At 48.7% G+C, this 21,119-nt stretch overlaps 1 protein-coding gene across 3 annotated transcripts in view; it reads left to right on the top strand.

Annotated features, from left to right (window-relative positions):
* The window catches only part of Rbp6 (RNA-binding protein 6), a 1,068,785-nt gene that overhangs the window by 920,183 nt on the left and 127,483 nt on the right, over nucleotides 1-21,119 (top strand). The window contains exon 13 of one of the 3 annotated variants that reach the window (XM_050169783.3): nucleotides 399-3,888. The exons of the other annotated variants lie outside the window; for them this stretch is intronic. Within the exon in view, the coding sequence (XP_050025740.1) occupies nucleotides 399-460 (62 nt within the window). The 3' untranslated portion in view covers nucleotides 461-3,888. Of the gene's footprint in view, nucleotides 1-398; nucleotides 3,889-21,119 lie in introns of those variants that run through there. 3 annotated transcript variants of the gene reach the window in all.

Below are 21,119 nucleotides of genomic sequence, written 5' to 3'. Positions count from 1 at the left end.
AGAAACTAGAATCCATCCACGAAAATGCGTGGCCGCGTTGCTAGACGGAAGCAACGATGGGATCGTGTCTCTCTGCTACGTGCAACGTATTTATGCGGATGCAATAATGTGTGTTGTTATAGGGGAGAGCATTGACCACGTTGAAAAAAAGGTGCAATTTCGGCATTGGCAGCGCTGTTTTGTTACACTGTTCTGATTGATCGACATCAGAGTTCAAATGCTGTCATTTCTCTGCGGCGATATAATGGTTGGAATGCGCTGGCTTAGGCGCTTTATGACCGTTCAAGTTTTTAAATACAGGCAGTGCAGAATATATATATATATATATACAACCCATATTTCTCGACGTGTTGTAGAATACAGAGAAAGGTTTATTTTTTTTTTTCTCTTCGTTTCAGTTTCCTTGGCCGAAGCGCTGGGCACGCCCGATGTTTTTTACTCGGTCATTCGGTTGCCTTAAGACACAATATTACACGCCTGTTTTCGGCGGCGCGCAATCGCGCCTTGACAGACTTGTCAGAAAGGAAAATGAAGACAGTAATATTTTTATTATGTTGGGGCATATAAAGAAACGCCATTGACAATGAACCGTTTCACTGTCTTGTCTTCTTTCTTTTTGTACATGTTGTCTTCTTTGCTTTTTGACTCATGCAGTTTATGAGTGTACTGTTAGTGTGTCCGAGGCCGCCGTCAGCGAACTCATTCGAACCTGCGTAGAGGCGCCATCACCGGGTTCAGTGCACGCCGGTTGCCACCGCTGAGCCGCGCGCCATCGCGATGGTTCGGCCACGTTCTGGGCACCGCAGTTGGGTGGACGCGTCGCTTGCTCCCCGCCGCGGCATCCGAAATTTTTCGCCTCCCGCATGTGGGCGTGCTCACAGGAGTACTCTCGAAATTTCACCACGTGCTGGTTCACACTTTCCGCACAGCACGTTCCCTATCTGTTCTGACAAAAAAAGAAACAAAAAAAAAAGAACCAACCATTGCGAAGCAGGGGATCCAGTGTTGTCGCCTCTCTGCACAAAAGCCGATTGTTCCATGTCATTCCTTGCCTTTAGTTGCCACCTCGACACGGCGGTATTATTCAGAGGTTGATGGCGAAGCTATTGTGTAACCTTGCCGGGCCTTGCGTAATGCGCTCGAGTTTCCGCCTAACATTCGGTCAGACACGCGCCTCGCTGCAGGTCTGCGTGTAGAGCAACGATAAGCCCAGTTTCTATGTAATGCGCCTAACCTTGCGCGATGTCAATCAGTGGCAACGTGTACCTTCTACAGCCTTCGTAAGAAGGAACACTCGGGTAAACGGGGCAGCCCAATCTGGCATCTCGGCCACGCAAGGCCCGGTAAGTGGTCGTCGGTGACTGCAACCACTGTTGTCTATCCCCGGCCCTTCCTGCACAATTGTGCCGCAAAACTAGGCATAGCAGGTTTGTGGGGTGATCCGAAAGAATCAACTCTTTGCACAGGCTGAGAATGCCTGCCGTGAATCTTCATTTCCCACCAGCGTTGTAGCCATTGTTTAGCACCATTGGGACACTGCCTTTGTAGCGTCGGCGTGACCTTGCATACTGCTCGCCATTGTATTGGCGCTGCGACGCTCGCCTTGTCTTTTCGCGTGTACTGCTAGACGGTAGGTAGTTGTAGTGCACAGATATCTTAGGAGGGTGTTTTTAAATTTGTTTATTGTTTCTGTTTTTGTAAGTATTTCGACCGTCGTGAATGTGCGACAGAGAGTGAGCGCTCGAATGGACCAATTTCAGCGAGCGCTGTGCGCAGTCATTCGAAAGCACCTTTCTTGCACTGTGCGTGTAGTCTCTGGTCTTGTATTACCTTCCTCGTATTTTTGTCTTGGTTCTGTTACGACGAGAAGGTGTCAACTTGTGCTTCCAAGCCACGTAGGGGTTCCTTTGTCTCACCACCCTCTTCTGGGCCATTGTCAGACTATTTTCTTAGTGAAGATGATCCGGGTACCAGAGAACGTACGAAGAAGCATACCAAAGAGCCAAGGCAGAAATGCTCATCTGGAAACACAAACCCATCATATTCCAATGTATAGCGCAAATTGAACACGAACTGGGGAAGGGCACGACACCTTGGTGCCGTGTCTATTCTGATTCTGTGTTTTATTTGCGCTATGTCCTGGCAGCATGTCTGACCGACAAATCTCTGTCATTCACAAATCCGTCGCTTCTTGATGAGCAAAAAATGGACGTGGAACTTGTGTTGACAATTGCCATTTGTTGGGCGTGTTGGTATACTGAAAGTATATTTAGCGCCAGGAAACAAGGACGGAAGGGAGACGACACCACAATGCGCTAACTTCAACAGCTTGCTTTTCAGGAAATACAACTGTATAACCCATGCACAGTGGCGCCACCACATCCAAATCTTAACCATCCAAAAAAGCCGTCTCCTTATCTAACAAGTCGACCGAAGGGGCACTAACACACGTATCGCTATTCCGCCTGATAGCCTGAGCCTCAATAATCTCTCGCACGTCTTTATCTTTGTGCTTCGCAAGAACGCGGCAGGACCCATACACCGGCGCACAGCCGCATCCCTGACAGTGGGTGGACAGATGACCGTATTGCTTATTTTTCACATTTAGGCTATGTTCCCGTATTCGGTCATTAAGACATCTCCCTGTCTGCCCGATGTATTTTTCCCACAGGACAGCAGGAGCTCATATACAACAGCTTCTACGCAACCCACTGGCGCTTTTCGATTATTCGTAGAGCATCCGGCAGCTGGCTTACGGTACGGGTCCGTTAATCGACATATTTTTGCCAGCTTTTCTGGTGCTGAAAAGATCGCTTTTGTGTCCGCCCGACTAGCAATTTTCATAAAATTATGTGACGTTCTATGCAGGTAGGGCACTACCGCTACCTTCCTTCTGCGTTCCGTCCGTTGATTTGCCGCGTCGCGAATTGTGCTATCTGACCTGCACCTTTTTAGCCCCTCTACGACCGAAACTTGCACTGATTCCAGAAGCCCTGCTGCTGATAACCTTCCCGACTGCTCCATAAGACTCGTATAGATCTTATGGTGGCAAGACTTCTTTAAAGCATTTCCAAAGCATAAGTTGGCAATGCTCCTCTTGACAAGCTTCGAGTGGACTCAATCAGGGCAAGTTTCGGTCCTAGAAGGAGACGGCTTTTTTGGATGGTCAAGATTTGGATGAGGTGGTGCCACTGCGCATGGGTTATATAGATGTATTTCCTGAAAAGCAAGTTGTTGGCGCACTGTGGTGTCGTCTCCACTCCGTCCTCGTTTGCTGGCGCTGCCTGTGTCCACAAGCAAACGAAAGCCGGCGTTTGTCACCGCGGAAGAACGCCATGTTCTGCGAACGCACGCGCACACAGCGAGAGGGTGGTGAGACCACGTTTCGCACCGGCGAAAGGTGCTGCGAAACTGGTCTATTCGATGCGAGGTTACTATTACCAAACCTTCACACATGTTTCTTTTTGTTATTGCCGTTGGATGTTTATTATTTTGATATTTGTGTTCTCCCTTCTTGCTTGTGCGTGTTTGTTTATGCACGCGACGAGTCACGGTGGCCTGTCATCTTTTTTTGTAAATATCGACGAAACTGACTCACTTGTGCGCGGCGCGAGTGTTACGAGTTACTTTGTTTTTTTCTACCTGTGTATTTAAAGAGTGCGTGGATGTACATGAGCACGTATCCGGGGAAGAAAATGAAAAAAAAAACTATGAATAAGGAGTGGCGCTTTATTTTTCAAGGCTTTATTCCGCATTTCTCTCCATTTGCTTTTGTTTTTTTCTGTCCTTTAAGAGAATATTTTTTACGTTGTCTTTAAAAAGACGCAGAGCACGCGAGCCACGATTTGTTCCTGCACCGTCTCTTGAGAAATAAAGAACTGTCTGGAAGCGACGCGTCGAGGAGCTCTCTGCCCAATCCGCGCGCTGCCCCCGCGCGAGCGGCCGCGCGGGATCGAGCGCCACCCGCGCATTCCGAAAGGACGCTCGAGCCTCGATCGAAAAGCACGCCAGGAGCGCACTCGATTCCACGCGCTTGCGTCCTTTCAGAATGCGGGGGTTATGTCACAAACACGGCACTCCGCACGACACACACTTAGCAGCAACGGCGGCCGTCGGCGGGTTAATCGTGCACGCTGTTGGTCAGCATAACCAAGAACAGTCAGCTAAGCTTGCACATAGACGAGGCCATAACCTGTCGAGGCTTCTGGGCTCAACACTACTGCGTATCAGGGCGTGCTTAAACCTCGTGGATTGATAGTTTTCCGGGTTTGTTGTAAGGATTCTGCCTTCTTGTATAATAATAATAACAAATTATTTAGAGTGCCCAGGAACAACAGAGAGAGATAATTGAAAGAAGGCAGAGAGGTCGGCCTGAGCTAAGGTGCTCTAGCCTGCTACTCTGCACAGGGGGAGGGGGAACGGGAACATAAAGATGTGATGAGGGATGATGATGACATAGCAAGAGGGATGCGCAAAGGTGAAAGCAACTTCAACACTCTGATGATAAACATTCACAAATGTCATCCATGAAGCCACAATCAGGTTTCGCATCAAGTCTGTGGTCACCAATTTGAGTGAATAGAGGCGCTAGGACGAAGCTGGTGTAGGCCGCCCCTGCGTGAACAACAGGAACAACAATGATATAATAATAGTAACTATCATTATTATCATAATTACAATCATCTGTGCTCGCGAGTTATTTTCTGTGGCAATGAAAGGAAAACTGCGGAAGCGGCGAATACGCTCAAGAAAATGGTCCCACGGTCACATTCGCGTTTGTTGAAGCTGCGCAACAGAAAACGTAAGCATGTTATTTGCTGCAGGAGGTATATGACAGTAAGACGTATATTGCAACTCACTGTTCCATGCGTACCCTTTGCCCTTTTTGGCGCGTGGGAGGACGTCGTCGTGAGCACGCGCAGGCTCTTCGCAGCTGTCAGGGAGTGCAGTCGGCTTTGTCAGCGACCACTCTAGTCTTCTACCACGCCTCGGTACTTTTGTAACTGGGGCGAAGCGCGCTTTGCGGAAGGATACGCTTGTTTCACGCATGCGCAGAGCAGGGAAACACAACACACCGAGCGGCAACCAGATTGTTTTGTTAAAGGGACCTTAGAGGAAAATGTTAGGTTCAATTATATAGAAAGGTTAGGCTTCTGTAGTAACTAACTGCTCATTCGTAGCGAGAAAACAATATTTTTTTGTAAGCGAAAGAAATGACGAAATGGGAAAGGCTGCAGTGACGCCGCCTGTTGCGGACCATGGTACCTCTTACGTGACGTCAACACAGGCTGATTTACAGAGAGCGCCACAGAGGGAGCTCACGCGCAGATTACATGTGCTCATTCGTTTGGAGCGGCCGGTTTAAACAAAGGAGTGGAAGTTTCTGCGGCTACGCAACCAGTTGGCTCAAAGAAAGTGATGACAGACGAATAATCTGTCGATCGTTCTCGAATATTTTCCTCTAGTGTCCCTTCAAAGCAAAAGCGTCTCATCGCGCGCCGAGAAGCCAAGAAGCGGCACAGCCGAGTGAGATTGAAGGCGCTCGTAGACCGAACGATGTCAATATGCGATACTGGTGCCACCTGCCTTTGTTTTGTTTACTTTTGATTTCTCTGGCGAGTGCTGGAAGGCGAATTGTGAAGATGCCTTTGGCATAAGCGACGTACAAAGCCAGGTAAGGCGCGTCGAAATTGGAGCATAAGAACCTTGTCTAAATGTCTCTTTTTGCTTGCAATGTCCCATATTTGGACTCCCGAGCGCAGCCCAAGTGTTGGTAGCTTTTGTTGGGTGCGTGCGCCTCCGTTCGGAGACTTCCCCGCGTGTTTCGATTGGGCTGTCGCTGCCCTGCCCGGGGGTGTGTCACTCTCGCCGCCGCATATTTTGTTTTCGCGAGTGTGGCTTCGTAACCCGTATCGAAATATTGAACTCGTTCGGAAAAGGCTAGCGTCGCGTTGGCGGAACAAGTGCCGCAACAATCAGGCGGCACGCGAAGCTGAGCGATGAAAAACTTGACGCCTGCTCCTCTTGCTCGCCGCGCTGGCTCAGTCAAACAACACAATACACGGACGTCTCGGTCGTCGTGACAGCTGCTGCAATGCGCTTCAGCGTGCAATTTCAAAGCGTTCTTCCTTTGTACCGATGCGTATGTCTCTTTATTCGCTAGATGTTTTCTTAAAACAAACTTGTCTCACTTTGTTTTGTTTTCTTGTCCTTTCTTCATTGTTATTTCTGCGGCTTCACACACTTGCACTATGCAGCTAGCGCAAGGGCATGCATATATTGAACATTTTCCATTCATCATACATACTTACCATGAACGCAATATCAGTGCACTTTGGTGTGCGATGCCTATCCTGCTATTTCTAATCGAAACTTTATACAGGATATTCACGCTACTCAGTTCGAATGCAAGACACTTGGCAAGAGTAAATTATCAAACTTAGCGCCCTATTGCCGCAATATGGCCCTGAGGAATGCCGTATACTCCAAATTAATATTACTAGGGATGTGCAAACATTCGGAAACTCGGGAAAACAAATCGAATAAGGGCCTATTTGATTCGGTCTTCGAATCGACTGTGTTTAAACCCTCATGCGTGCGCAATCAAACTATGAGCAAAAAATGCGATAAGTTTATCACAGCCACCACAATATACGGCAGGCATAAAACGCGAGTGACGCTGCACACTGTACATAAACTCGGGGGCTTCTGAAAGGCGACATTTCCGCGTGCGCGAACAAACTGCCGATTTGTTCCGAATGCTCCATCACGACAAACAATGCCTCGTAACGTTCTCCTTTATGATGCTAACAATGTAAATACTATGATATGAACGTCGTTTCATATTAATGCTAATGACCACTGTTTATCATTCTAAATCAATTCGAAAGTTATTCGATCCGGCTCGCTTCGTTTCCGGCTCTATTCGATTCGCATTCGATTCGGCCTCAAAAATCACTATTCGCACACCCTAAATGTGAGCTTCCGCATGATGTTCCTCGCGCTTCACAGCCAAGTATCTGTGTACCGCTCTATTCTTTGATCTCAACGAGCCTTAACATTGCAAGCCGTGAGCTTTTTGGCACGGATCAGTGAGCAGACGATGCGAAAGCTGCACGCAGTGAAATTCCAGTTTCTTTCGCAGAGTGGGGTTGTTTCGCACTGTCCCTTACGGGCTGTCAAGTGCAAGAGGTGATGCTGCCATAAAGCCGTTTTATATTTTTCTACACCAGGTGTGTGTCCCTTTGTCGTTTTGAAGTAGTCTGTCTCGGGTCGGGGCTCCCGGCATCGTAGAATGGCACGCTCTGGCGCTCGCCGGGGACTCACTTCCTCGTGTTCGTAGTGCGTAGACTCGGCTGCTCGGCCAGAGTAGCGAATGCGGCGCGTGACTCTGGTCGGCGCAGCCTCGCCTGCTGTGTTGCCTGTACCCGCGTTCTTTCTCTGTCGCGCAGTTCTGTCTGTCTGTCGTGACAAAAGCACCCGACGGAGTGAGCCTCGACCTGTATACGCTTTTCTGTTGTAGTCGCGAGCGCTGTACACGTAGTTCTGCGACGGCAATTCTTTGTGAACCGCGGGCCTCTCTCCAGAGCTCTTCTGGTGGTTACCTTCTGGTTATCGGCTCGCTTCCCGTATCAGTTAAGTGACGTGATAAATAAATCATGCGAGACTGCAATGAACAAAGCGTCCCGCACTATGGTGAAAAGAGCTCTGGAGGGCGCTCGCGGTGCTTGCTGGCGCAGCCTCGCATGGTGCCAGTGCCCGCCTGTAGATTTTAGTGAGAGGAGCAGGAAAGAGCCTCTCCTCCGAGTGTTGTGAACGTTGCTTGTGTCTCACAGCAAAGCAGGAGAGCATGTGCTCCCGTTTCTTGGTCCCTAAGAGCCGCTGCTGGTTGGGCGGTGCCATAACACACGTCTTTCTGCTTCTGATTAACACCGTAACACTCAAGTCTAACCGACTCAGTCTGCTTGAACGGGCCTGCAATTGCACAGGGTGCCTTTCATGGCATCTGCCTCGCGTCCTCTTCGGCTGGAAAATTGTGCATATTGAAGACCCCCTAAATATTCACATTGTTCCTTGAAATCGGTTCAAGAATGCTGCCGGAGCGAATGCTTATCTGACAATTATGAGAAATCAATGATTCAAAACATGGAACACTTGAGAAAACATAATTCCTCACTATTTATTGGCTAAATGGCAATGTTCTCTTGCGTATTTGGTTCTGTTATCTATAAATGTAGTTTCAAAAATTAACAAACCCGTGTACAGTTCAGGCATTCTTAGTGGCAGAGATCGCTTTGCAAGCGAGACTGAATTGTGTGAATCGCTTTGAGAAATGGCAGCAGTGCTTTCGCCTTCCGAAACGGACCTTTCTGGTTTGCTTCGTCCGGCGCTCAAAGTATGAAAGTAAGCTTTGCCGTGGCGTCACGCGCAACGTTTCTGCCACGGTAGGCGAGATTGTTCACGTGATTGCGCGTGAAGGAGCGCTTAAACCATTCAGACAACATGTGTGGGGCCGAAATGTGTTTGGTAGCCGTGTCTGTTCAACTCTGCTATGCCTAGCTTTGTGGTGGTCGTGTGTGTGTCCCGTGCATCTCACATTGTGTCTGTTCCCAACATGACCCACTAGAATGGTTTGCCTCGGGCGACGCCGTCGCCGATAGGTGGCGCACGGCTCTGGCCGCTTCCACCTGTAGGCTGCCGTAGCGGTGGAGGAAGGGTCGCTGCACAAGCCTGTTATGTGCGATGACACTGTGCTGTAGTTGCTGCTGCTTCGTCACGTGGTCTGTACCGTGTTGTCGGCTATGCACACATTTTATTGTCGACTTCGCCGCAGTGTATAACAGTAGCAGATGGCCGCGGTTTCCCAGCAGTGAAAACAGTTTCGCTCACTGTCAGCTTGCCATTGGGAATGAGTAGTGAGCAAATGCACCCCCCCCCCCCCCCCCGTTTCCTTTCGTCTCTCTGCTTATTCGCGCCGCTGTCTTCCATAGAGCTGCTGGCATAACGAGCGCGCCAGATTTCAATTGGTCTCCGTTACTGAATCTGACCGCAGCGTAGCCTTCAACACAAAACAATAACTCATTGCGAAGAAAACTAAATGTGGCCTACCCTGTAATATATTCCACCTTTCTTGTGCTTTAATCACCTAATGACGCCGACGATCGCCAAGTCTGTCTTTTTTTTTCGACTCGCCGTAAAATTGGCACTCTCACCATGCGTGTATGCATTTGCTGTTTACTGTTTGCTGTGCACAGTCTCTGGATCTGGGAAGGCTCAACGCCTTCGAGCGTCCAAATGTGCAGCACGACTTGCCAAGTTAGTCGCGCACTGTGCGTTGATGCGTAGCTCTCGGAACACCGCGAACGTGTTGGGCCTAGCGTGTATATGCCGACAACAGAACCCGACGTTAGAAGCTGTAGTGTTGTCGTCGGTCGGTGCGTGCTTGTCTTGGTGTAGTGACCGTAGCTGGAGCTGCGAAAGAGCGCCGTCGCATTGGCTTGTGCGCAGTAGTGGTGGTGACGGCGCCTCGTAGATCCTCGTAGATCCTGTTCTGCGCGCGCATCTCCGTTTGGAGTAAAGCGAGGGAAATTGGGGCGAACGCTTCCCTACGGATAAACATGAATAAAGCACGAATTATTTATTATTTGGTGTGACTACATATGTACACTTGAAATAGAGCAAAAGAGAAAGCAGGCTGGCAACTGACATCGGATCGTGGGCACAACACCTGGCTACTCTTCAGAAACATACAAGATAGAAAGAAAGGGAGAGGAAACAAAGAACGACATCTCAAATCCCAAAGAATAAAGCGAAACAATGACACAAAATAGAGTAGGCTAGTCACTGCAGGTCGCGCTACTAAAGGAGTGTTGAAAAATAGAAGCAATTATGTCCCAAGTCTTGTCACTCGCTAACCAACTAGCTAGTTTCTTATGGAAAGCTAAGGAGGGCGTGATGAGCTTGATCAGCAGTTGTATCAAAAACAGAAAGCCCTTTCTTATTTCTTCCGGGATCTATAGCATTTTTCTAGTGTGATTAGGCTCCAGTCCGCAGATACTGGGTTTTCCAGGGTTTCTTTTTTTTTTTTTCTATGTACACCCGGCCACAAAAGTTTACAGACCACGGGACTTCAGAAAACGTTCAATCCGAGCAGCCTGTAGCAGTAGCCAGTAAAAGAGTATACCGCAAAGTTGTTAGCATATTCTAGTCGAGGCCCGAAATGCAAATGTCAGGCTGCGTTGTGAGGCTGCGGCCTCACATTTGCGGCCTGGCATTTCATAGCCCGTAATATTTTGTGGCCAAATGTACATCTCTGTTTTCGTGCTGCTTGGTCGGTATATATTTCTTTTGTAGCCTCGCACATGTACATATTTCTTTTTCATGTGACAATTCATTTTTAATTTTATTTTGTTCCTCGGAATTCTATGTTTCTTCTGGTCGTCTCGCTTTCTGAACTTGTCCTTGGTAATTCGCGCGCTCCCTTACCTTTTCTCGCCTTCCATCCTGACACGCTTCGTTTCTTTTTTTTTTTATTAACATTTATTTTCACTTTCCCGGCATTTTCAGTTGCCTTCGTAGAGCCGCATGCTCTCTGCTCAAAACATACCGCGAGAAATATCGAGAATCGCAGATAGAAAGTGCGACATCCCAGCCACTCCAACCAGCGAAGAATTCGCCTCCTTGCATGCGCTCAGCTGCAGAAAAAGGTTACGAGACGTGCCGGTCTTGGCAGTTTCTGCCTCGCGCTTTCAGTCTAGGCCAAACTTTGTCGTTCAGCCTTCGTGTAAACAGGCTCTTTCTTTTCTCGTCTTGCAACGCGCGTTTTTCCGTAGTGGAGTAGTATTCTTTTTTTCACACTGCCTCCTTGCCCGTGTGGTCTACTCTCCCTTCTTCGCATCCGGGAAACGCGTCGTCGCCCTCTAGCCCATTTACTCTTGCGTTTTTCTTTACCCCCGCTTGCGGCAAGATAGTTTAACAACTGCAGACGGGGCTAGATTGGCGGAAAATAAGCGCACAGGAAGACACACACGAACAGCCGGGAAAGACGCAGGACCGGCCCTGCGTCTTCCTCGGCTGTTCGTGTGCGTCTTCCTGTGCGCTTATTTTTCGTCCATTTGCGGCAAGACAGAGCCAGGGTGTGATTCCAAGCTTTCCGACTCGGATTGTCACTCGTTTCTTTCAAATAAATTGCTGTACAACAATTACGCTGGCGGATTCTCGATAATTTATTGCTTCTTTCTGCTTTGTTAACATATTCATTGGCACGCCAACCGAAATAAGCATTCAGCGTTAGTTTCTTCTTCCCCTTTTTATCTGGATGAGGCAAACCTGAGTCGTGGCGCTCGGTACCGATTCCGGAGAAATAAAAATAGCATTCGTACTCGTCCAATGCAGATGGTTCTTGGCATAATATTAACCAGTTGCTTGGCCCGTCCCCAGTCAAAAGAACTCAATGGGAAAAATAACTCAATAACTCAAAATAACTCAACCCTACCCAGTCGATTTTTCAATGTACTTATTTGCATGCGAGTTTCTCATTCAAATTTAGACGTGAAACTTGCTGTGGTCTTTTGTCTTCGCGGCTGCTTAGCCTGTAGAATAAATCTGTGGCGCCCTCTATATGAGGTGAACTTCACAAGCGAGAGTCAACGAACGATTAATTTCGTGCATCCCGGTGCTCGATATGCTCAAGGACATTTTACTTTTCCAAGGTAGCCCTCAGGTAATAACCTATCTATAAAACCTGTTCTCAGGTGTGTGAGACGGAGCAGCGGAGTTCCTCACGCAGCTCACGCAAGTAGGTGGAAGTCCGCTTTGCCAGGCACGTGTTGCTTTCACAGCAGTTCACAGTGTTCTCCCAGAGCTCGTTTGCCAAGTTCGTAGGGATTTTTTTTTTTCAATGCAGTATCTCTTTTTAGGGGCACAAGGCCTTGCATTGAATCAGGTTCCATACTTCGCGGCAACGTCACTGTTTTCGTAACGCTGGCGTATTCAGATATTGCTGAAAATTTGTAAGGGTGATAGCACCTAAAGAAAAGCCGATGTTGTTCTTCGCAAGAGCAAGAACTACAAAAGAAGCTGAGATACAGTCAGAAGCTTGCCATGGCAATAAGCATTCGTACATGAAAGTCAGGTTCTAAAATAACACTCACCACGAGATATCTAAACATTACAGGTGTCAGGAATTCAGCGCTACTCCACTTACTTAAAGGCCATTAATTTACTTTTTTGTATGGAGCCTTTCTGTTTCTTTTCTTTCTATTAAAGCAATGTCTTATCACAGGAAGCTTGCGTATCGTTGTCGTACGCATCAAATTTTCAGTAGTATTTCCAATTTGCTAGGGCACGCTGCCGGGCTAGTTGGTTTGGGTTCATAACAGGCACGCAGCAGCGCCAAACGACCGAGAGGACACGGCGCTGTGCACCTGTCTTCTCGGTCCCTGTCGCTGCTGCGTGTGTCTGTTATGGAGGATTTCCAACCTTCTATCTTCTTCCTCGTTTCTATTTATTCAAGTCTGTCTTTTTTTTTTTGCAAATGCATAATCCTTCTGTTATAGTCTCTTAATTCCCTTGCGGTAAGGAATTGTTTCCTACATTCGCTCAAACCTCACAGACCTCAAAGGGGACTCGCACCTTATTTCCTCAAAAACGCTGTTCCAAGCAACCCAACGACCACGCCTCTTCTCTTACTGGACAAAAACAAATAATAACAATAATGCGAGAATACATCGCATGCAAAAGCGTGCCTCTCTAAACACGTAGTCATGGGGATGGCTGGAGCCGATTTGCCCGGAATCTGGAGTGGACAACTGTGAGTAGCCAATGTCTTCTATTGCCGTAGCTCTTTTTCTTTTTTTCAATTCTGGCCGCACTTATTAGTTGCAGTTGGCTGCGGCTTCTTCTTATTTCTCTTTTTTTCTTTACACGCGCATGATTTTGTTTTTGCACTCGTCGCCGATCCTGTATTTGTGCCTGCGCCGTCCAAACCCGCATTCGCAGTGCGGCCATATACGCGTTCGTAAACAACGTGACATAAGCGCTTGTGCAGCCTAAGTAAAAGTAGTACACCCGAAGCCTCCTTCTTTCTTCTCCCGTCTATTTCTTTTCTTTTTTGTTATTGTTTTGTTTTTTAGTGTGAAGCATCCCTTGCTTCTTACTACCAGACACACTGCGGCAGGTATGCTCTACTCGTTCAGGGCCTCCTTAACATCGTAACCCTCTGGGCAGGTTCGAACCATGATCCCCTACGCGCTGCCCATTATTCAGCCACTGAACAGTTAGTCGTCAGCGTTGCCACTCTCCCTGTGGCAGCTGGCCAACTATCTTCTGTGGCAATGAAGAGAAACCTCGGGCAGCTGTCATTCTGCGCGTGTGTCTTGCTGCACCGAGCACACCGGCAGCGTCTGACAGCGCTTTTGGTTTCTTGAAACACTCAGGGGGGCGGGAGGGGGGGGCGACGGTTTCGCATTTGCCCCGAACGTGGAAGAGAAAAAGTAGAATAACAGGGCATAACGCAGTGGTCTATTTCGCTGTTGTAGATAAGACCACTTTGCCAGATTATAGACTTTCGAGAAAGCGGTTCAATAGCGCTGTGCGCGCGTTGCTTCCGTCGCTTTCGCTTCAGTGCCACAGAATAGAGGGTCCGCGAGCATAGCGGTGTGGCACGATTGACGTGTGCGTCGCGTCCCACAGCAACAGCTTATTCAAAGACATTCGGCAGGGCCCATCTCATAATGACGGTAGACGTTTAGGATTGAATCATTATAGTGATACAACGTATGCCACCATCGAGACGAGTTATGTATGAGGCGTGTGCTGAAGCGAGAGTCCTCTTCCCCGCTTCCCTAGGAAACACTTGGTGCCATCTAGCGCCGCCGCAGAGCGTGACCTCCGAAGGGCATGGCAAACCGGCGCGTGCGAACGCGTAGAAACGCGTCATGCGACAACGGGGCTCCTCGCTCGCACTTCTCTCTGGACACGCTGCGCCATCCGGTGGCGCTGCCGAGAAATCTGCGCGTGGTCTTCTGGACGAGAAGCGTGGCGCAACGGTGCCTGGGGACGCTGATCACTGTTCCCTCGCTTTCCGCACCGTAGTGGCCCAAGTTGGCGAAACGTTCATTGAAGAGCGGCACTGCATTCGTGGGACAGCCTGCAAATGCGTCGGGTTGCTGTGATTGAGGAGCTCTCGTGACGTGGATTCGATTTCGTTCAGCATCGGATAAAGTTAAGTTCTTTTTTGTCATTGTATTGCGACACATTCTCTGTGACACGTACCTGGTTACCCAAGCTGGGGTCAAAGGCATTCATTGATGAGCGGCACTGCATTCATGGGGCAGCCTGCAAATGCGTCGGGTTGCTGTGCTTGAGGAGCTCTCGGGACGTGGATTCGATTCCGTTCAGCATCGGATAAATTTAAGGGATCTCTTTTCATTGTATTGCGACACATTCTCAGTGACACATACCTAGTTACCCAAGCTGGGGTCAAAGACATTCATTGAAGAGCAGCACACACCTGCGGGCACACACCCAGCGACCCAAGTTGTCGTCAAAAGGTTCATTGAAGAAAAGGTTCACAGACCGAGTGAAACATGTGCTCCAACTCGGCGTCAAAAAGTACAATTAATAGCAGCACCTTCCCAGTCCCTCATCTACAGCGAGCCATCTTAGCTGAAAGGGGTTCGTTGAAGAGCGGCACGTATGTACACATCGCCACTTGCTCAGTAACCTGAGTAGGTCCAATGGCTGGTTTCGAGCCCTGTTCCCTCAACATAGCAGCACGAAGCTCTGCCTATTCGACCGCGCACTACCCGGTGACCGAGGTAGGCGGGAAAGCTGTTACATACATACATACATGCATACATACATATATACATACATACATACATACATACATACATACATACATACATACATACATACATACATACATACATACATACATACATACATACACGTACATGCATGCATGCATGCATACATACATACATACATACATACATACATACATACATACATACATACATACATACATACATACATACATACATACATACATACATACATACATACATACATACATACATACATACGTAGCCCCCAGAAAATGCATGAAGTACTGCGGGAATGCTAAAGCATTAAAACCGCCGAAGCTGCGCGCGCGCCCGTTTCCCGCTGGGCTTTTTCCTTTCATGTCGCTGCGCGCAGGAGACGCGTCGAGCTAGCTGCCACGAAGCGGTACTAGAACACGCCTGGCGCAGAAGCGCAAGAAGTATGCAACGATTAACGACATTAGCCTCACCTGAAGGACCGTGACGAGACACAGTGCATTGAAATGTGGGCATAGGATTTCCTAACTAAGTATGAGAATTTCGCGGAATTGAAACAGAAATGGTCCCGCGCCCGAGTATCGCACGAAGCCATAAAAGGAACCTTTGCTTTTGTGAGAAACCCGTGTGGTACAAGCTATCTACCCATTTTCCGGAACCCCAACACAGGCCACAGAGCCATTCCTTTTTCAATAAAATTTATTTGTTCATTCGTTCGGGCATAGACCTGGTGACATATACCCAGTGGTCCAGGTTGTGGCTTGAAAGAGGGTGTAGATACAAACCTACCGTAAGGTAGGTAAAGTTCCCGAAGAACGCTAATGGCACTAAAAAGGCAAGAGAATCATCGTTACGTGCAGAACAGGCTAATAATACCCCTGTCACACGGGCACCCGCGAACTCCGTTGACATGAAACTTCCAGATTTAGGGCAGTGGAGCTGCGGCCGTGCTACAGGGCACATTCCGAGCTTTCGACGGGCGCCGCATGGGAGAGAATCGGCGCGGCTGCGCTTATTTTCGTGTGCAACTGCTCACATGTATACAGTAACCGTTAAAGGCAGGTTTTTAACGCAGTATGTAATCTAATAAGATCACAGCGAGAAATGTTGCTGTATGTTACCGCAAGACTTTTGTTTTCCAAGCGTAGCGAAGTTGAAAGCGATGCTGGCTACGCAGCGCTCTTGCTTTCGTGCGTGGTATCGCGACTCGGGGTCGTGGACGAGAGAGGGACTCTTGGAGCCGACGTGGCGGAGACGAAAAGCTTTATACAGTATGTACAGTATAGCAGGTAATAACATAAAGTAGCGAAGCCGAAGAGCGCACCAGACCGCCTGGTGGTGATTCTGTCTTCTAACAATGGGCCGGCTCTGCCTCAAATCCCTTTCGGCGTCCCATCGTCGGCAGAAACGAAGCAGGACTGGTGCTGACGTCAACCACTTCGCTTTCCTCTTTCGTCCAAGCAGGAGATGTCCAAGCTGCATAAAACTGGTCTCCACGGCAAGGGTGAGCAGTTATGTGGAATTCTGAAGGCTGCCAGTGGATTCGTCGTGGAGCTCTGTGCCCCCGGACAACTCAGTTCGACCCACGGAAAGGTTTTGGCAGTTTCCTGGAACTTTGCCGGTTGTCACCAAGGGCAACCACTTCAGAAGAACGAGGTGGGGAGGAGGGGGGGGGGGGGGCACAACAGTGGTCAGCGCGGGTCACGTTGTTCGAACTTTGAGTTGCGTTTCTGTGCTCTGTAATCGTGCGTGTGTTTGTGGTGAGCTCAGCTGCTTCCAGATGAGTTACGAAGCGGATAAACAAACGAAATGGCGGAACGACATTTCCCATGCGGCATAGCGAAGCATTGGTGCAGAGGGTACAGGCGCTGTGTCCTTAAAAACAAATTAAAAGCCCCAATTACGTAGCGTACATACCAAGGCAAAAAGACATAAGGCTAAAATTTGTAAGTAAGCCGGTAACGACGATTTTATTAGTGTGGTTTTCTTCGCAGCTGTAGCTATCCGGGAACGAGAGTACTCCATCCAGCCGTAACGGTCAATGCCGAACTCCCTTCGCCAAAATATACCTCGCGCGAGGGAGCCTACGTGACCCGGAGCGCAACTCCCTTGACGTAAAAGCGAAGGAGTTAAATGCAGTTCGTGGGTGCCCGTGTGACAAGGATATAAGGCCACGGCATTCATGTAAACATACTAGAGCTTGTCAATTAAGCCAATGTCTTGAAGCAATAAGCAAAGTAAATGCAAAGATGGTCATTTCTGAAGCAGATTTATTTACCAGGCAATACGCTGGATGGTGCGCCATGAAAGCGGCTTGACAAGAGTCGGGTGACCGTAACATCGCAGCTACTGTACAAACGGCATATGTTCAGATAAAAAAGAGAAAATGGAAAACAGCAAGTTACAATAAAAATAATGCAACGCATTATGAATCACGCAATTACACTGAAAGTTAGCAATGTGCAACAAACAAATATTAATTTTGTAAAAGCACAGTCGGCATCATTTATACATACGGCTCAGGGTCGCGGCTTCAGGGCCAGTGGCCAGCTGAGGCTCCCATAAACGACACAGGGTGCAAGAGACAACCTTTACTGCCCGAAGCCCCAGACCGACAGCTTCCCAGGCTGGCTGTGCGTGGCGCACCAACCGGGCCCCGGTGGCGATGGCGGCAGAGCGGGTGCAGCCATGCGGCGGATCGGTCCTCCGTGTGTGGCTCAATGCCTCCACGCCCGGCGGATGCTCCGCAGCAAAGGCTCGAAGAAGGTGCGTGGACCGGAGGAGAGCAGCAGCGGCCTCCACAGTGCCCGGAACCGGCGGCTGAAGGACAGGATTGAAAAGCCCGGTGGAGAGATGCCGCTTGATGAGCGCGCCGGGATAGTACGCGGCATAAGGTGCCAAAGTATGCGGGCTTCCTCTGGCGTGTAGATTTGAGGCTGCTCGGAGGGATATCTGTCTATGAGGCGAAGGCCCCGGAATGGCTCGGGATTCAGCTCTGGCGAGTCCCCGATGAGTGGCCGTGGCTGCAGCTCCCAAGGCAGCCGCCAGGCCCAAGCAACGGAGCTCTTCGCGTGATCAAGGGCCGTCCAGGTTTTAGTCATCTTTAGTCACATTTACTCATTTTTTTAACGACCTTGATTCGAAGAATGCATAGTACATAGTATGCTTCATAAATCCAATGTACCGTGGACAAATTCCTGCCGTAGTAATGCGACACATTGTTTGCCTCATGCCAGGCACCTTGCTGCTGGGTTACGGCCCTGCCTCATTTTGGGATTTCGACCCGAGTCCCAAAGCGCCCGATGCTCTACCAATTCGTTTGGAACCCGGTTAGAGTTAGCGTCGTTCAGAACCCCTATCAATTCGGCTACATGCAAAATACTTCACTTAAGATGGTGCCTGTAAAAGTGCGTCAGATTTGCATAATGTGGCAAATAATTTACTGTCATCACGGACACCTCCACGCTGCCATGGCTACGGTTGAGGAAGAAACTAAACTATGACGCTGGAGTCTCCGTGATTTAAAATCAAGCACAGGAGAGGTGCGAGAAGCGACGAAACATATTTTCTCGGGTGTGCTGCAGCGGTTCCGGTAGCCCTACTTTCTGAGCCGAGTTCTTACGCAGCAGGCTAACGGGTGCATCCGACGAAGTAGGACACGGCTTTCACCAGCTTCGACGGGCAGAGATCGTCGGTGTCAAAAGGATTAATTTGCAGTCGGGCGTTCTGTGCCACGTCCAATACCTTCTTTTCTTGGTCTATGAGCTCTGATTTGCTACCCATATGCGTAACATGCACATTGGTAACATGCCATTGGCTGGTCATCTAGGACATGCACGAGACTACAATCAACGTTGCAGAAAGGATTTTTTTTTTTTTTTTGCCAGAGCGCGACTTGCTAAATGCAGAAGCTGCCTCCTCATTCACCAAGGTCCATGGTGCAGCCGTCGACACCCTTTCCGGCAGCACCGTTTCAACTGGTCGGTATAGATCACTCCGTCTTTGAACGCGGCCGGCTGCAATCGCCATGTAGTTCTGTGCATCGGTCATTTGACTAACTTGCTAGCAATGAAGTCCATTCCGGACATGTCAAACAACCTGTCTTATAACCTCTATGCACCCGATCACAGACCGCGGTGTGTTTTTTGTCGTATGCATTCACAAGCGCCCTTGAAAGCCGTGGCTTTAAGCACGCGCAATTTCAATGTGTAATCCACAAACAGACCGCCTAATGGAGCGGGTAAACCGCACTTTCATAGACGTTGCGGGTGCTTTGTCAACAGCGTTGCGTTGGATTTTCGCTCAACGCACCGTGTCAAGAAACCGCAGGCAGTACAGCTTTCCAACTCAGACGAAAAGTGGTTTTCTCCGGGAACTGCTGTACCGTCAGCTATGGCAGCTACGCCATACTCTTCGCAATTGTCTATTTGTGTCGCGGCCTTAAGAAATGGAAACATTGTTGTCTTGGTCCGCGTATGTGATCATCAGAAAGAGGGGGGAAACGTTCTCGCGGCATCAGCAAGTATATACCTGCGATAGTTTTTTTTATGTAGGATATTAGCGTCCACATGAGGTTACTGCACCAATTTTATCCTCTCTGCAACGGGACATTTCACATAAGCAACTGAGTGTGGTAACTTACAGGCTGCAGACTTAGAAGCCAAGCTACGCTGGTTCAGTAACGCTCTCTCAACGTAAAGGCGCATATGACAATGTTGCCCACGACACCATTCTCAACTTTCCTGGAGGCTATTGGCATTGGCGGCCGCATGTTTGGTAGCACTATATAACCCGCCGTAGTTTTTTGTACAAAGTGAAGATGACCTCACAGCTGAACATTACACGTATTGCGTCGGAAGACACTTTGTTCAATGTCACCCTTCTTGGCCTTACCCAAGTTTTGCGAAAGCCTTCCTATAGGCACTTGTCATTGGATTTCTGCGGTTTCTCGCCTTCATCTGCGTACGTGATTGCAGCGGGCAGGAACCTTGACATCAGCCTAATTTTGAACACAAGGCTTGACTGTGTCCACGGAGAAGTGCATGTTGTCCATGCCTTAACAGGCAAGCCCATGACGACATACCCAGTTTCCATTCACGCAAGGACTACCCACTTAAAAAAAACTAATTGCTTCTTCAATGTAATAACTGACTGAAATATTTCATGGAGTCCCGTTTCACGTGTCTGAAAAAAAGACTGTCGTCGATTGTCCATGCTTCGAGATTCACGTGCAAGGAACCATAGAGCACCTATTAATGTTCCATGCATCAGTTTTGTAGAGCTCTCTTGCTGGGATTTTCAGGCTACAGCCGTCCACTGTTGTCCAATACGTACAAGTTAAATATTCGCTCATTGTTACAGGGCTAAGGATTACGCGTTCTTCCTCGCTGTGCTTCAATACCTACAACATTTCTGCTCGCTAAAATTCATGCGATCCAAGCACGTCGCTGCGGATTGTCTCAGGGCGCACATTCACCATTTTTCCAGCGTCCTCGATCACGACTTAACCCTCTTGTCCTGCCAGTGAGCTCTACCCACATTTCCAGAAGTTATCGCTACCCATCAAGGTTGCCCTCCTTCAGGACAAACATCGGTAGCTCCAGGTGTGCCTAAACATCCCGGGGGTAACGAAGTAGGCCAATGACCCAAGCATAAAAAACATTGAAATAGATGACACTGTTATTAATGAACGAGACAACGTGGGTCCATGCCGATGGCTCAGTCTCATCTACCAGCTCTACAGGTGCCACTGTCATTCCGGCTACGCTAACTGCGATCAATTTCAAACTGCAACAACACCAACGCCGACAGAGCTCGCTACATTGCGTGCTGCTGTAAAAATATCTCCTGCAAGACTGTCGCAAACTGGTCTCGTTCTGCGACTCTCTAAGGTAACAATGGAAAGCTTGGAATTTGCTCTACATCACACAACTTATGAACAGTTGGTATGGACCATCAAGCGCTTGATATAGGGCATCAAAACATATTTTAGGGGCTACCTGGACACATCCGGGCTGCTGGTAATGACCTCGCCGATGAGGCTGCCTGGTCAGCCCATGAATAAGCGCGAACGTTTTCGATACCCCTATCCAGAACCGAGGCTGCAAGGAAACTTTATTTTGTGCCTAGAGCCATGACACAATCATATTCGTCTTCTCCTAAACTCTCGTACTGTGATCTACATACACTTCATCCAGCTACAAGTGCGCTCAAGGAGGAGGAGACAAAGAGAGGGACAAACAGGGAGGTTGGCCAATGCATAGACTGGCATTGCATACACCCTGTGCTGGGGTA

This window comes from Dermacentor andersoni, chromosome 3, assembly GCF_023375885.2.
Source record: "Dermacentor andersoni chromosome 3, qqDerAnde1_hic_scaffold, whole genome shotgun sequence".
In the NCBI taxonomy this organism is placed as follows: domain Eukaryota; kingdom Metazoa; phylum Arthropoda; class Arachnida; order Ixodida; family Ixodidae; genus Dermacentor; species Dermacentor andersoni.
Note: the sequence above shows the minus strand (reverse complement) of the source record. Positions and strands in the feature narration are given on the sequence as shown.